This window comes from Dunckerocampus dactyliophorus, chromosome 1 (assembly GCF_027744805.1).
Source record: "Dunckerocampus dactyliophorus isolate RoL2022-P2 chromosome 1, RoL_Ddac_1.1, whole genome shotgun sequence".
Lineage (NCBI taxonomy): Eukaryota > Metazoa > Chordata > Actinopteri > Syngnathiformes > Syngnathidae > Dunckerocampus > Dunckerocampus dactyliophorus.
This window is the reverse complement of record NC_072819.1, coordinates 33,692,910-33,705,078: the sequence shown is the minus strand read 5'-3', so window position 1 is coordinate 33,705,078 and position 12,169 is coordinate 33,692,910. Positions and strand designations below refer to the sequence as shown.

The 12,169-nt window shown below is 39.6% G+C and overlaps 1 protein-coding gene across 2 annotated transcripts in view; it reads right to left on the bottom strand.

Moving 5' to 3' along the window:
• Positions 1-12,169, bottom strand: part of LOC129186872 (leucine-rich repeat-containing G-protein coupled receptor 6) — a 53,610-nt gene that overhangs the window by 5,397 nt on the left and 36,044 nt on the right. The window contains exons 1-13 of one of the 2 annotated variants that reach the window (XM_054785705.1): positions 11,816-12,009; positions 11,612-11,683; positions 10,813-10,891; positions 7,937-8,005; positions 7,365-7,436; positions 7,204-7,275; positions 6,769-6,837; positions 5,098-5,169; positions 4,948-5,013; positions 4,780-4,851; positions 4,431-4,502; positions 1,986-2,111; positions 1,298-1,452 (exon numbers count right to left, since the gene is read on the bottom strand). In XM_054785705.1, coding sequence (XP_054641680.1) covers positions 1,298-1,452; positions 1,986-2,111; positions 4,431-4,502; positions 4,780-4,851; positions 4,948-5,013; positions 5,098-5,169; positions 6,769-6,837; positions 7,204-7,275; positions 7,365-7,436; positions 7,937-8,005; positions 10,813-10,891; positions 11,612-11,683; positions 11,816-11,849 — 1,030 coding nt within the window. In that variant the 5' untranslated portion in view covers positions 11,850-12,009. Of the gene's footprint in view, positions 1-1,297; positions 1,453-1,985; positions 2,112-4,430; positions 4,503-4,779; positions 4,852-4,947; positions 5,014-5,097; positions 5,170-6,768; positions 6,838-7,203; positions 7,276-7,364; positions 7,437-7,936; positions 8,006-10,812; positions 10,892-11,611; positions 11,684-11,815; positions 12,032-12,169 lie in introns of those variants that run through there. The other variant, XM_054785619.1, reaches the window with a different exon arrangement.

The following is a 12,169-nucleotide window of genomic DNA, read 5'->3' as shown; positions in this document are numbered from 1 at the left end:
GTCTGGAACTGATGTCCATTTTTGTAAACTTCCCTTGCTATCTGCTCTGTGGTTGGTGTAGAATTAAGCAGGCCTATTAAGTCTTCATAAACTTTAATCACGCTCTGTCCGGATTGCATCATACAGCTGCAATTTAGCTTTCCATCCCTCCTTCACACTCTCTCCCCACCGTCTTTCTCAACGTGTTGCTTCCATTAGCAGTGTAACAGTGCCCTCTACTGGTCAAGCGTGTAGCAGTATAAATATGGAATTTCTTCAAGGCATAGCATAATGTAGCTGTAGACACAACACAATCCATCCCCAAATGTTCTCAGTTGGATTTAAATCAGGGGAACACGCAGGATGGTCCAAAAAGAGTGAGGTTATTCTTCTTGAAATCCTTTGTCAGGAGGGCATTGCGAACTGCAGCGTTGTCGTTTTGAAAAAGCCAGTCACACAGATGAGGGTCTTCAGTCATGAGGGATGCCCCCTGTAAAATGTCCACATAGCTAGCTGCCGTTTGACGACCCTGGTCCCGTGGATTGTCCTGACAGAACCCATTGGATCCTACGGCTCAGGGCCGGTGACATTTTTATGAGTCTATCACTTGGCTTGTTTGTTCCATAACCCTCGTGATCTTTGAAGAAGTTTCAAATGACTATCTTACTGTGTCTAACCTCAGCAGCAATGGCGTGCTGCAAGAGGCCGTGCTTATGCAGCTCAACAATCCGACTGCGTTCAAAGAGAGAAAGCTTTTTTGCCTTTGCCATCAAGAGGTCATGAAAGTGTGAATACCTGACAAAAAATTACATTGAATCCATATTTTTGCCAAAATTTTGGCTTTTAAAGTCTACGGCCTTAAACTTTTGACCAGTTGATGAACAGCCCATTTCACTTTAATGCTTTTTGTAGTAAATTGCTTACGCAAAATGTTTTTGTCTCACTCCCATTTTTTATTTTTGTATTTCGAACCTCTAGTTAGAACCTCCTTAAAATCCAACAGTGCAAAATGCAAATTCTTGCAATTTTTCAACTGGTCTTAAGATTTAGATCAGGAGTGTACAATATTTTTGATACTTTCTAATTTTATCAACATTTTTCATATAAATGTTTAATGTTGTGCAATATGTGTCAGTTAAGGATTAACTGTAGCTTCCACAATATTCTGACATGTGTCAAGACAGCTTCAATCAAAATTAGAGACCCTTATGTTGGACTCAGTTTTCCATTCTGTATCTCAACCCTGTTGCCCAGTTGTGTACCTGGTGGATACGTGTTATATTGTGGCTCACAGAGATACAAGGATGTATTTTCTTACATCGTGTGTCAGCATGGATTGGGTAAATGGCCACAGTTCTCTTGAGAAGTTCATTATCGGTGTTGCTTTGCTCAGTGTCCCATTGGTTGGCTGACTTGTAGCTATCACAGGAACCATACACACAGCACTGGTAGGCATAAGGCATCTCGATCACCCTGTAATAGACAGACAGAGGTTGTATTGACAATAAATTAGGAGCATCCAAGCCACGTGATTAAAGATACATTAAAGGTATTGTACATGTACAGTATTTAACATAAACGTTGCTTGGCAATTACCTGACCCCAATTCCTTAGCATGGCAAACATTCATTCATTATGGCTAACATGGAGTGCTGAGGTCTTATCTACCACAAGGAAGTGAACCACAGCGAGAAATAAACTTTGTTTTCTGAAACTTTATCAACTGTCTTTATTTGTGGTACAATAATACACTGTCAATGTGAATTTCTTTTGAAAGGGTCATCTCCAAGGGATTATGGTTTAGGTGATAATCTACAATTGCTGCTGGCACCTCCTGTCTATGACTTCTTTGAAATGCATCCTGTCTTTGCTTTGCAAAACCTTTCCAGTCCTTTTGGAATTTTAACAAGAATTGACTTGCTACTGATGAATGCTTTCTCGTTATAACAGGTCAGAATTGGCTTGTGGTTAGACTATGCTGTACAGTATGTGCTTGTGTGTTTTACCTCATATGAGGGAAGTGATCGGGGATGAAGGTGTCGTATAACGCAGGGTTGCCCCTGAGTTTGAGATGAGTGAGACTCCCCAATCCCACAGATGGCATTGAGCTAAGCCTGTTTTCAGTCAGGTCCCTGGGATAAATAAAAGAAGCCAAGAAACAAAAAAAGGCGGCTTTGATGTCAATTTCGGTCAAGCATTATGAAATGTGATTTTTGTTTCAAAATGCAGGCGGCTACAACAACAAGAGGCATTTTTATTAAAGGCTGCTCTGATTCTCCTTAGATAACACACTATCAAACAGTGAGTACATGCACATCAAGCAGAGTTTGCACAATACAGTACATTAACACTCATTAAGGTCAGCAGATCTTATCTTTATGCATTCCCACATAGTGTCAGCACTTAGGACCAAATATGAGGTGAAAGAAAAAGAGTAAAAAATACAGTGTAGTTAGTCTATCTGTACAACGTTGGACACGACAAGTTACATGGTGCGTTCAAAGACCGTCAAACAAAAGGGGACAAAGCGCCAATCGGATGAAACATGCAAAAACTGGGGGATTTCAAAATATATATTATTTTTAGAATAAAATAATGGCCAATATTTCCAAAATGATAGCCCTTTACATAAAATTTTATCACGGTTTATGTCGTTTACTACAAAGAGATTTACATCACTACTTATTATAGATAAAAACTTTTTTCTGTCTGTGATTGTGATTAATTCTAAGTTAACTATGAACAAGATGTGATTAATCGCAATTAAATATTTTAATCGATTGACAGCCCTGATCAAAATCTTAAGACAAGTTGAAAAATTGCTAGAATTTGCATTTTGCACATTTGGATCTTAATGAGGTTTTCAGTAGAGCTACAATATGCAAAAACGAGAAGGGAGAGTGAGACAAAAAGTACTTTGAAAAAGTAATTTATTGAAAACAATTAAACTGAAATAGGCTGTTTGTAGGCTGGTGTATAAGCCGCACCGGTGCATAAGCCACAACCACTAAATTTAGAGGAAAAAAACGATTTCTCCAAATATAAGCCATGTCCACGTCATGAATGGCATATTGTGGCGCACGAGGCTGTGAGGACCAGGCAGCTCTTTGACAGGAGCCAACCATGAGCTATGAAAAAACTCATGACGAGCTTGTCAACCCATTGGAAATTGCAGGAGGTCATTACTCAATATAATAGTCTGACTCACTTTGTCATCTTACAAAGGATACTAAACTCATCAAATATCAATATGAGTTTAAAATGGAAAAAAACAACAACTTTAAAGTTTTCCCATAATGCATTGCGTCTGAGCAACACATTTCACTGGAGGCCAAGTGGTATAAAAAATGGATGGACGTATAATCGCGCTGGAGGCTGACGTCATTGCAGCGCGCCGGCAGGCACCAATGAATGCGTTTCCTCACTGACTCGCGAGTGGCACAGTATTTAAACAATTAGTAGTAGTTCTGAAGTAAAGGAGATGTCACATGATTAGAAAATGACCATAAATTAGCTGCATAAGCCGCAGGGTTCAAAGTTTAAGAATAAAGTAGCGGCTTATACACCGGAAATTATGGTATTTATTGTTTGATTAGCAAGAATAATGATGCTACACTTACATTAAAGACATTACCCAGGCTGGAGAAAGTCATGGTGTATATTAAATGTTTCTGCAACATTACAGTATATTATTGGCGACATGCTGAAAAACACAATCTGGCAGGCACCATGAGCCAACTCAGTGTGCACTCAGACAACAGGCGGGCCTTGCACACTAAGCCGAGAAGAGATGCTCACGGTGGCCCCACCATAAGAAATCTGCAAATTCAGTGATTTTTACTTAAGACAATGTTCAAAATAATTGGAATCATACAGAAAATAAATTTATAATACAGTTCAATCGACAAATATTAATATTTATTCTATGTTATTCGTTTTTGTATTTTTCATCATGATAGATGAGGCTCTGCCTTACCCGCGTCCCCTGACCGCACGTCACTGGTGGTACTCTACGTCAACATTATTTGGGAAGAGTTTATTTGCCACATATGGGATTGAGCCAAATACAATATCAGACAAATGACATTCTGTAGGTTTAATTTTACAGCTGACAATATAAAATGTTGTTATCTAATTGAAAATGATATTTTACATCAAATTTGATTTTATGGTGTTTAATGAAGCTGCCTAATAATTTTGCATACTCAAATAAACATAAAACCTAGCCAAGTGGGTAAAGTATGACATGACCAAGTACATAAGAAAGTACAATAAATATAGGCACTGAAGGTATTTAACAGTACAGTGATGTACTTTACACAAATACATATTGCCTTATTTTTTGCTTAGTTTAAAACACATTTGTATAATTAACAACAAAACACTAATTAGCCAAAGTCCAAAATAACATTATTAAAGAATATGTATCATATATACTGAATGTTACTCACAGTTTGACCAAGGAATTCAAAGAGGCAAAGGCATCTGCATGGATCCACTCTATCTTGTTCCAACTCAAATCACTGACAAAAAAAAAAAACAAATTAAACGGAAATTAGTTGAAAAATATATCTGACCAGTAGATGTCAGTAAAGCTTCAGTGTGCAAAGGTATAGTCAGTACAGTACCATAGCAACCTTTTCTGAACAAGACCAATTCCATTATTTTATTGATACAACTGTAGATGTTTTTCCTATGTTCATTCCTTGTTATCAAATAACAGCTTAGTGTGGTCCTGTTTTGCATGATGAAGTTCCAAATCAAACACGTGGCATGAAAACAAAATAGAGGTTTACTTACAGCGTTCTAAGAGAGGTGAGCTGCTGGAAAGTGCTGGACTCTAGCCTTGTTATTTGGTTATGCTGAAGACCTCTGTTACGAGAAATACACGCTGTCTAGATGAAGTGCGATTTGGTGTGTATCATTTATATGATTGTGTGTAGGATTGACTTGGTAGTTATCACTCACATTTCTTGTAGTTCTGAGCAGTGATAAAAGCTTGGCAGATCCTGTATCAGATTGTAAGATAGCTCCCTACAACACACAAACATACATGTTTGTGGGGTACAATGTTCATCACTTGACTTTCACGTTGTCTTTGTGTATTCGCATACTTACATTACTCTGAGGCGAGGAAGCTGCTTGCACAGATCCAGAGGGAGAGCTGAGAGACTGGCCTGAGTCAGTGTCCTGTAGTGAGAAGGAGAATCCTTTCATTGTAGGAGCGTAAGCAAGTGAAAGCCCTTTCCATTGAGACTGACGTTGTTAGACAGGGAGTGGTTTAGGTTCTCTTCGGGTCATCTTCCATGTACCAGGAAGTACTTTTGTCAATGGTTCAACTTTGGCAAGGTTTTGCACTGTACTGAGTGTCATTGTAGTTGCTAGATGTATAGAAACCTTGCCTGATAAAATAATAGGAGTGAGTGTGCGATTGTGAGGGGTTGTTGAAGGAAAAATTTACATATTTTGGAGTTTTGCCCATTATCCACAATCTTTGTGTGAGATATGAACACATGTCTTTCCCTTTTCTGTGCGTTCTAAACAGAGAAAAACAGCAGACACGAAGCAGCTAGCAATGCACAAGATGGGATGCATCTATCCCGCCTATAAAGCCCTCTAAAAAAACTCTCCAAGAAACGGCAACAATGTTCCATTTACATAATGTGACCTTCATATTAAACAAGCTACAGCAACATTGTCATTGTAGGAGATACAGTAACACCGAAGAACTACTTTTCTGGTGTAGTGACACAGTGCCTCGCTCACCATGCCTCATGCCACTACTGAGAGGTAAGGGCCCATTCCAAAACAATGCAATGCAATGCAGCAATCCAATCTGTACTGACTGGGAAACAAGAACAAGAACATGAACAACTACGAATAAAGTATTAGCCCACATGTTTTTTTTGTGGACAGCTAGGTGGTATAATATGGTATCTATCTATCTATATAGCTGTGATATCAAGCACTATGTGCTCCATGTATCAGAATGAATATCATGGTGACTTATTCGATGGACTGTCCGTGTGGTCCAGCTGACCTGGGACGTCTTTTCCAGTTGATTTTGGGTAGCTGGATAAAAGGTTCTACAGCTTGTTTGTTATCGCTAACAATTCTTCATCTGTTGTGTGATGCAGTCTCTTAGAGCAATGTCCTCCTCACCGTATACACAAAGCCATTCCATCGATGGTAACACTGTGTGCCACTCAGTGGAGCAGAAACACCCGATTTATGTCGGCATGGCTTGGCAAGCTCCACATTACACCACCAAGTCATGCCGGTCCTAACTCTTTCGGCCCCCGTCTGCTCCAATGTTTCACTCTCTTTTCTTGCCCGCTCAGCTTCTACACCCTGTAGCCCATCCTCTGTATATTCAGCCTCAAAAAGATAAGGTTCTGAATCCTCATTTGTCCAGAAGTAGTCGTCAGCGGTGGCCACAAAGTCTGCCATGATTAGTAGTAGCAAACAGACACACTATCTCTATGCAGTTATTGTTAACAGAAGTAGAGTTAGTTGCTATGGACTCTGTGAAATCAATGCGCACAGGAAAGAAGTTCCGGTAATGCTTAAAATGACCAAAATACGGCAAAGGAGGTTTTTTAAAGGGCTTTGTAGTTGAAATAGGGGATTCCCATTACGTGCACTGTTAGCTGCCACATGCTAGGTGTTTTTCTCTCTGTAGAACGCACAGAAAAGGAAAAAGACTTGTGTACATGTTTCACATAAGGATTGTGGATAATGGAAAAATTAAAAAAAAGGTGCAGTTTTCCTTTAAAGGGAGACACTCACAAAATTTCCAGGCTTGTGGTTCCTTTCAGGTCAGGAAACTCTTGAATTAGGGTCGCTCTGTTAAGGGAACTGCAAAAAAGGTGTAAAGTGTCAAAAGTTGCTCACCCTCTTACTCACTCACACACACACACACACACACACACACACACACACACACACATACTGTATGAGTGTCCTCACACAACCTGCCTAACAGCTCATTTCATCCATCACACTTTTCATCCAACATCAATACAGGCTGTCTCACTAGACATCATAAGTCATGCCATTCAATGTGTTCTTACAACACACACTCTCTTACCACATCGGGACACAGCACAGCAACACGCAAACACAACATCATTCAGTAGGCCATTTCACATGTCCACTCTTGCTGCTAGAGCCGCAGAATGATTTACACAGTGTTTAGGCGAGCTCACTGGACTGCATACTTACAGTGTATGCAATTTCGGTAAGAACTGGAAAGCAGATTTTCCCACAAACTGGATAGGGTTCTCATAAAAATGGCTGCAAAAAGGGTATAGATTGTTCACATTAAATGTTTTTCACACTGTTCACACTTTTAGTCTTGAATGCAATTAGAAAAAGCATCTTACATGGTTTGGAGCTGAGGATTTCCCACAAAGGCCCTCTCAGGGATGGCTTTAATATTATTGTTATGGAAGCCCCTGTAAATGGGAATATGCAAAGCATATATTGCTCGATAGTCTAGTAATATGATTCTGACATGTCTTTGCAGAAGTGATGTAGAGTGTGTTTGTGGGATAGAGGCATGTCATGCTGCACCTGCCATTGCACAGCTGAAAAACATTTTTGGATACAAGAGATTTGAGCACTAACACACATGCTGTATCTGTGACACGCGTACGCTGTGGAACATCTGCTGAATTTGAGCGAAGACAAAGTTTGTGTGTATGTGCTGTATGGCGGGTGAGTGGGGGGAGTGCAGCCAGCACCTGCTTTGGGCGAGAGAGATTGTATCCGAGTGCCACATTAAAATCACTTAACGGGATTAGTGAGGATAACTCAGCCATGATAGTCATGTTGGGCAGGTGTTATTTAGTGTGTGTGTGTGTGTGTGTGTGTGTGTGTGTGTGTGTGTGTGTGCATGGGCGTGCGTGTGTGTGCGTGCGCATGCGTGTGCGTGCATGTGTCTGTGTGCACTCACAGTTCCTGGAGCTTACTCAGTGTCTTGATCGCCACAGGGAACTCCTGGAGATCATTGTAATTTAAATCCCTGTGGGAGACATGAAGTTGTCATGGTCTAATGAAAGTCCATTGCTTAGGTTTTACTATAAGTGCATGAGCATTATAATTGAACAGTGTGTAATATTTTAAGTGTCTGTGTCTGATTATGTATAGTATGTTTGCATTATACAGTATGAGGAATTTGCTCAAACGGGTTGACAGCTGTAAGGTATAAAATTTATATTTGACTCCCAACCTTTTGCTGCGCTGATGTAGTTATTCGAGTCTGTCTCTCATTAGTTTCCCAGGAAACACTTTATCACAACTGTTGCTATCACTACAGTAACAGTTTTCACATGCAGGTGGCAGTAAGGGCGGGGAGACTGCACAAATACCTAACAAATTTCTTAAATATATCCTATATCCTATTCTACAAGATGAATACATTTACCTGGCTGTTTTCTGACCTTCCGATCTACTGTATGTATTCAAAGATGGGAATCAAACCACAAATTAAACTGGATTTGTTTTTATTCTTCTCTTAATGTCTATGTCTCCAAATGCCAATGCGTTTTCCCAATGTTTTCGTAGATGTTGTGAAATGTCCTGTGTGGAAAAGTACACTATATTTTGCATTGTCCAGCAGTGTCCTGATTGATTCATTCTATTAATGGTTTTCTAATACAATTTGGGGTTGGGGATGGTGACAGTGATGCACATGTTTTCTCGAATTTGTCATAAGCAATGCCGCCATGTGAGATTAACCCTTCACACCATCACAATCCCCACATAAACGACCCCTGTCACCCCACCGTTTCATCTGTCTTTCCTGAAAATTGATGGATGTAACACTTTAGCACAGTCAATTTTGCTACATCTTACACTGATTTTTCTCGTCTCTTACCTCCATCTCCTTAACCATTATTCCCCAAGCATATAAATGTCTTAAGGTGAGTGTTAAGCAGGCTACGGGCTTTTGAGTTTATTAGCAGTACTTGGTAACTTGCACACATCTACATATGTGCCCACACATGCTTATAAAAAGGAACACATTTTTTTTGCACTTCAACAGGTTGTTAAACAGTATACCAGAACTTTGCTTTAATCAGACCACCATGACTTTTACTGGATACATGGTTTCTTGCGCTCAGTTCTACTTAGATGTATTTTGCCTGTCTTTTAATACAATAGCTTGCAGTTGTCTGCAGCTTCTATACATGGCAAACATCTGGTTTCAAATAGTGCTTGCTCATTCCCATGACCTCCATGAACAATAAGACCCAACCGATCACTACGGTAATAAAATAATGCTCTGAACATTTCTGGTATTAATTTAGTTGTGAATTAAAATTTAATTTTCTTAGATAACCAGTATTCTTTGATTTAGCATTCCTGTCTTTTGGCCTGCTTGGTTCTTGGATTGTAGAAGAACATTAATATCTGTTTAAGTACCACTAAACACACACTAGCATAAATGGCATTCCTGTCAGACACTTAATGAAAGTAAATTGAGGGCCCCCGGTGATCTTATTTTTCTGAGGTTATATTTCAGTGAGTTCCTCATTAATCCTGGGGTTATTGTAAGGTAATGTGATTGTTGTAAACACTGCCATACAGATTTGATGTTGATACTTGCGGATACTTTGTCATCACATAGCCAGCTGGAATATTTGGGCAAATGGACCAAGCATCTCATTTGAGCCTCTGAATTAACATTGCACTATTCTATTTAGGCATGGGCCGGTTTCCGGTCCCAAGGTATACCACAATATGAAAAAGTCACGGTTTCAAAACCACATTTTCCGTCATACCGTTCCTGTGGTATGAGAGACAGTGGAGGTCGTGTGCAGTATCATAATTCCCTCCACCTGCGCACAGCTCTGCAGGCTGTATGATGACTGATGGAGGCAAGTCTTCCAAACTTCCTCCCCCCCATCTAAAGACCAAATCGGCTGTTTGGGAATACTTTGGCTACTGTAACAATATAGATGGCCACAGCTTGGAGGGAGAAGGTCACCGAACGTGCAAAACGTGCTTGCAGACATTGGTAACAAGAGGAGGTTACACATCGAACATAACACCACCCATCGCTATATGCTAAATTCAAGGCATAGTTAAGGCTGTCTTGACGTAAGGTAGTTACCCTTTGCATCTGGCATTAGTGAAGCAAATACTATGAACTTCTTCCTGAGGAAAATATGGCATTCTAAGATGGCTAATACCAGCTAGCTAACATGACACGAAGAAGAGGAGCACCGGTGTAATGTTATGTTTTACTTTAACGCTACAATTAAAGTTACAATTAAGGCAGTAAATTCATCCAAACTCATCAAATTCATAATCCAACAACTCCAAAACACAGACAAGTTGTGACCTGCAAATTCACCATGCTATCAAATAATAACATAACATTACAAGTTTTTTTCTTTTTCAATTATTTAAGGTGTGACCTTCTTGAGCCAGTTAGTGATTACATTTATTTACACTTTGTGTTGTTTTTTTTGGGGTTTTTTTTAATGAAAAATATTTATGGTTTTGTGACTTCAGTTGCAGGATTAGCCATAGTAGACTACCTTAAGAACGGCATTTTATTACTATAAGCCACACATATTCACTTCATAAAATGGCATATTGTGGCACGCACGAGTCTGTGAGGACCAGGTAGCTCTTTATTTGAGAGGAGCCAATCATGAGCTATGAGAAAATTCACAACAAGCTTGTCAACCCATTGAAAATCGCAGGAGGTCATTACTCAATATAACAGTCTGACTCACGGTGTCATCTTAGAAAAAATGCTAAAATCATCACACAGCAACTTAACACTCAAAAGGTAGGTAAGAAATATACAATACAAACCAGAGCCAGAGTGAGCCTCCCTCTGGTGGACAGAGGCAGCTGAATGAATCATTGCAGCCATGGCCAATGAAGTGCTTTGCTGGGAAGAAATGCATGATGGGAAACCGTTAAAATAGGCGTTGTTTTTATTATAAACTCGTATTGGTACTTACATTGTATATTTCTTACTTTTCTCTTTTGAGTGTAAAGTTGCTGTGTGATGATTTTAACACCCTTTCTAAGATGACACTGTGAGTCAGACTGTTATATTGAGTAATGACCTTCTGCGATTTCTGATGGGTTGACAAGCTTGTCATGAGTTCCCTTATAGCTCGTGATTGGCTCCTGCCAGAGAAAGAGCTACTGTTTCCTCACTGACTCGTGAGCAGCACAGTATTTAAACGATTAGTAGTAGTTCTGAAGTAAAGGTGATGTCACAAGATTAGAAAATGACCATAAATTAGCTGCACCGCTGTATAAGCCGCACGGTTCAAAGTTTAAGAAAAAAGTAGCGGTTTATTCACTGGAAATGACGTTATTTTAAATCCATATATTCCACTTCCATCATGTACTCTGTTGTATTGTTTAAAAATTTAACAGAAACATTTTTTTCCTCTTCTTTTTAATAAAGATATTTCAAAATACTGTAACACATTTTCGAGCTGTAATTATACCAACCCGTGATATTTTTGCCTAAGGTCATATTGTCAGAATCTCATATCGGCACATGCTTAATTGTATGTAATATTGGTGCATGTCTGTTGAGGGAAATGCAGATATACTGTATCTTACCAAATGTAATTGATAATGTTTTACTCACAGAGTTTCCAAACTTTGTAAACCTTCAAAACATCTCCCACCCATGATCTGGATCTGGTTGTTATGGAGATGTCTAGGAAAAGGCCACAAATGTTAGTGAATGTGAAGTTTCGTTGTAGCAAAAAAAATAAAAAATATATATATATATGCACTGCATTCATCATCACCCATCTCATTTTAAACAAAAACTCTCTATGTCACTTACAGTACGACAAGTGCAGAGAGGTTGGCAAATGCATAATCTGGAATATGCGTGATCTGGTTGAGGGCCAGGGTCATGGCCTGTAGGGAGGGTAGCGCATCCAGGGCCATCACTGGGATCTCTGTCAAGGAGTTGTCATCCAGCCACAGGTGCCTTAGAGACCCCACTCCTCTAAAGGCACCAGCAGGAACTTCAGACAGTAGGTTTGCATCTAGACGCCTGTGGGATCAGAAGAACTAAGATGATTCTGAGTATGTTTTTCTGCGCTTGTGTATCTATGCACCTGTGGTTAGGTGTAGTGGGATTATCATTAGTGATGCGACCAGATGTCCGGTTTGACGAGCAAACGAATTGGCT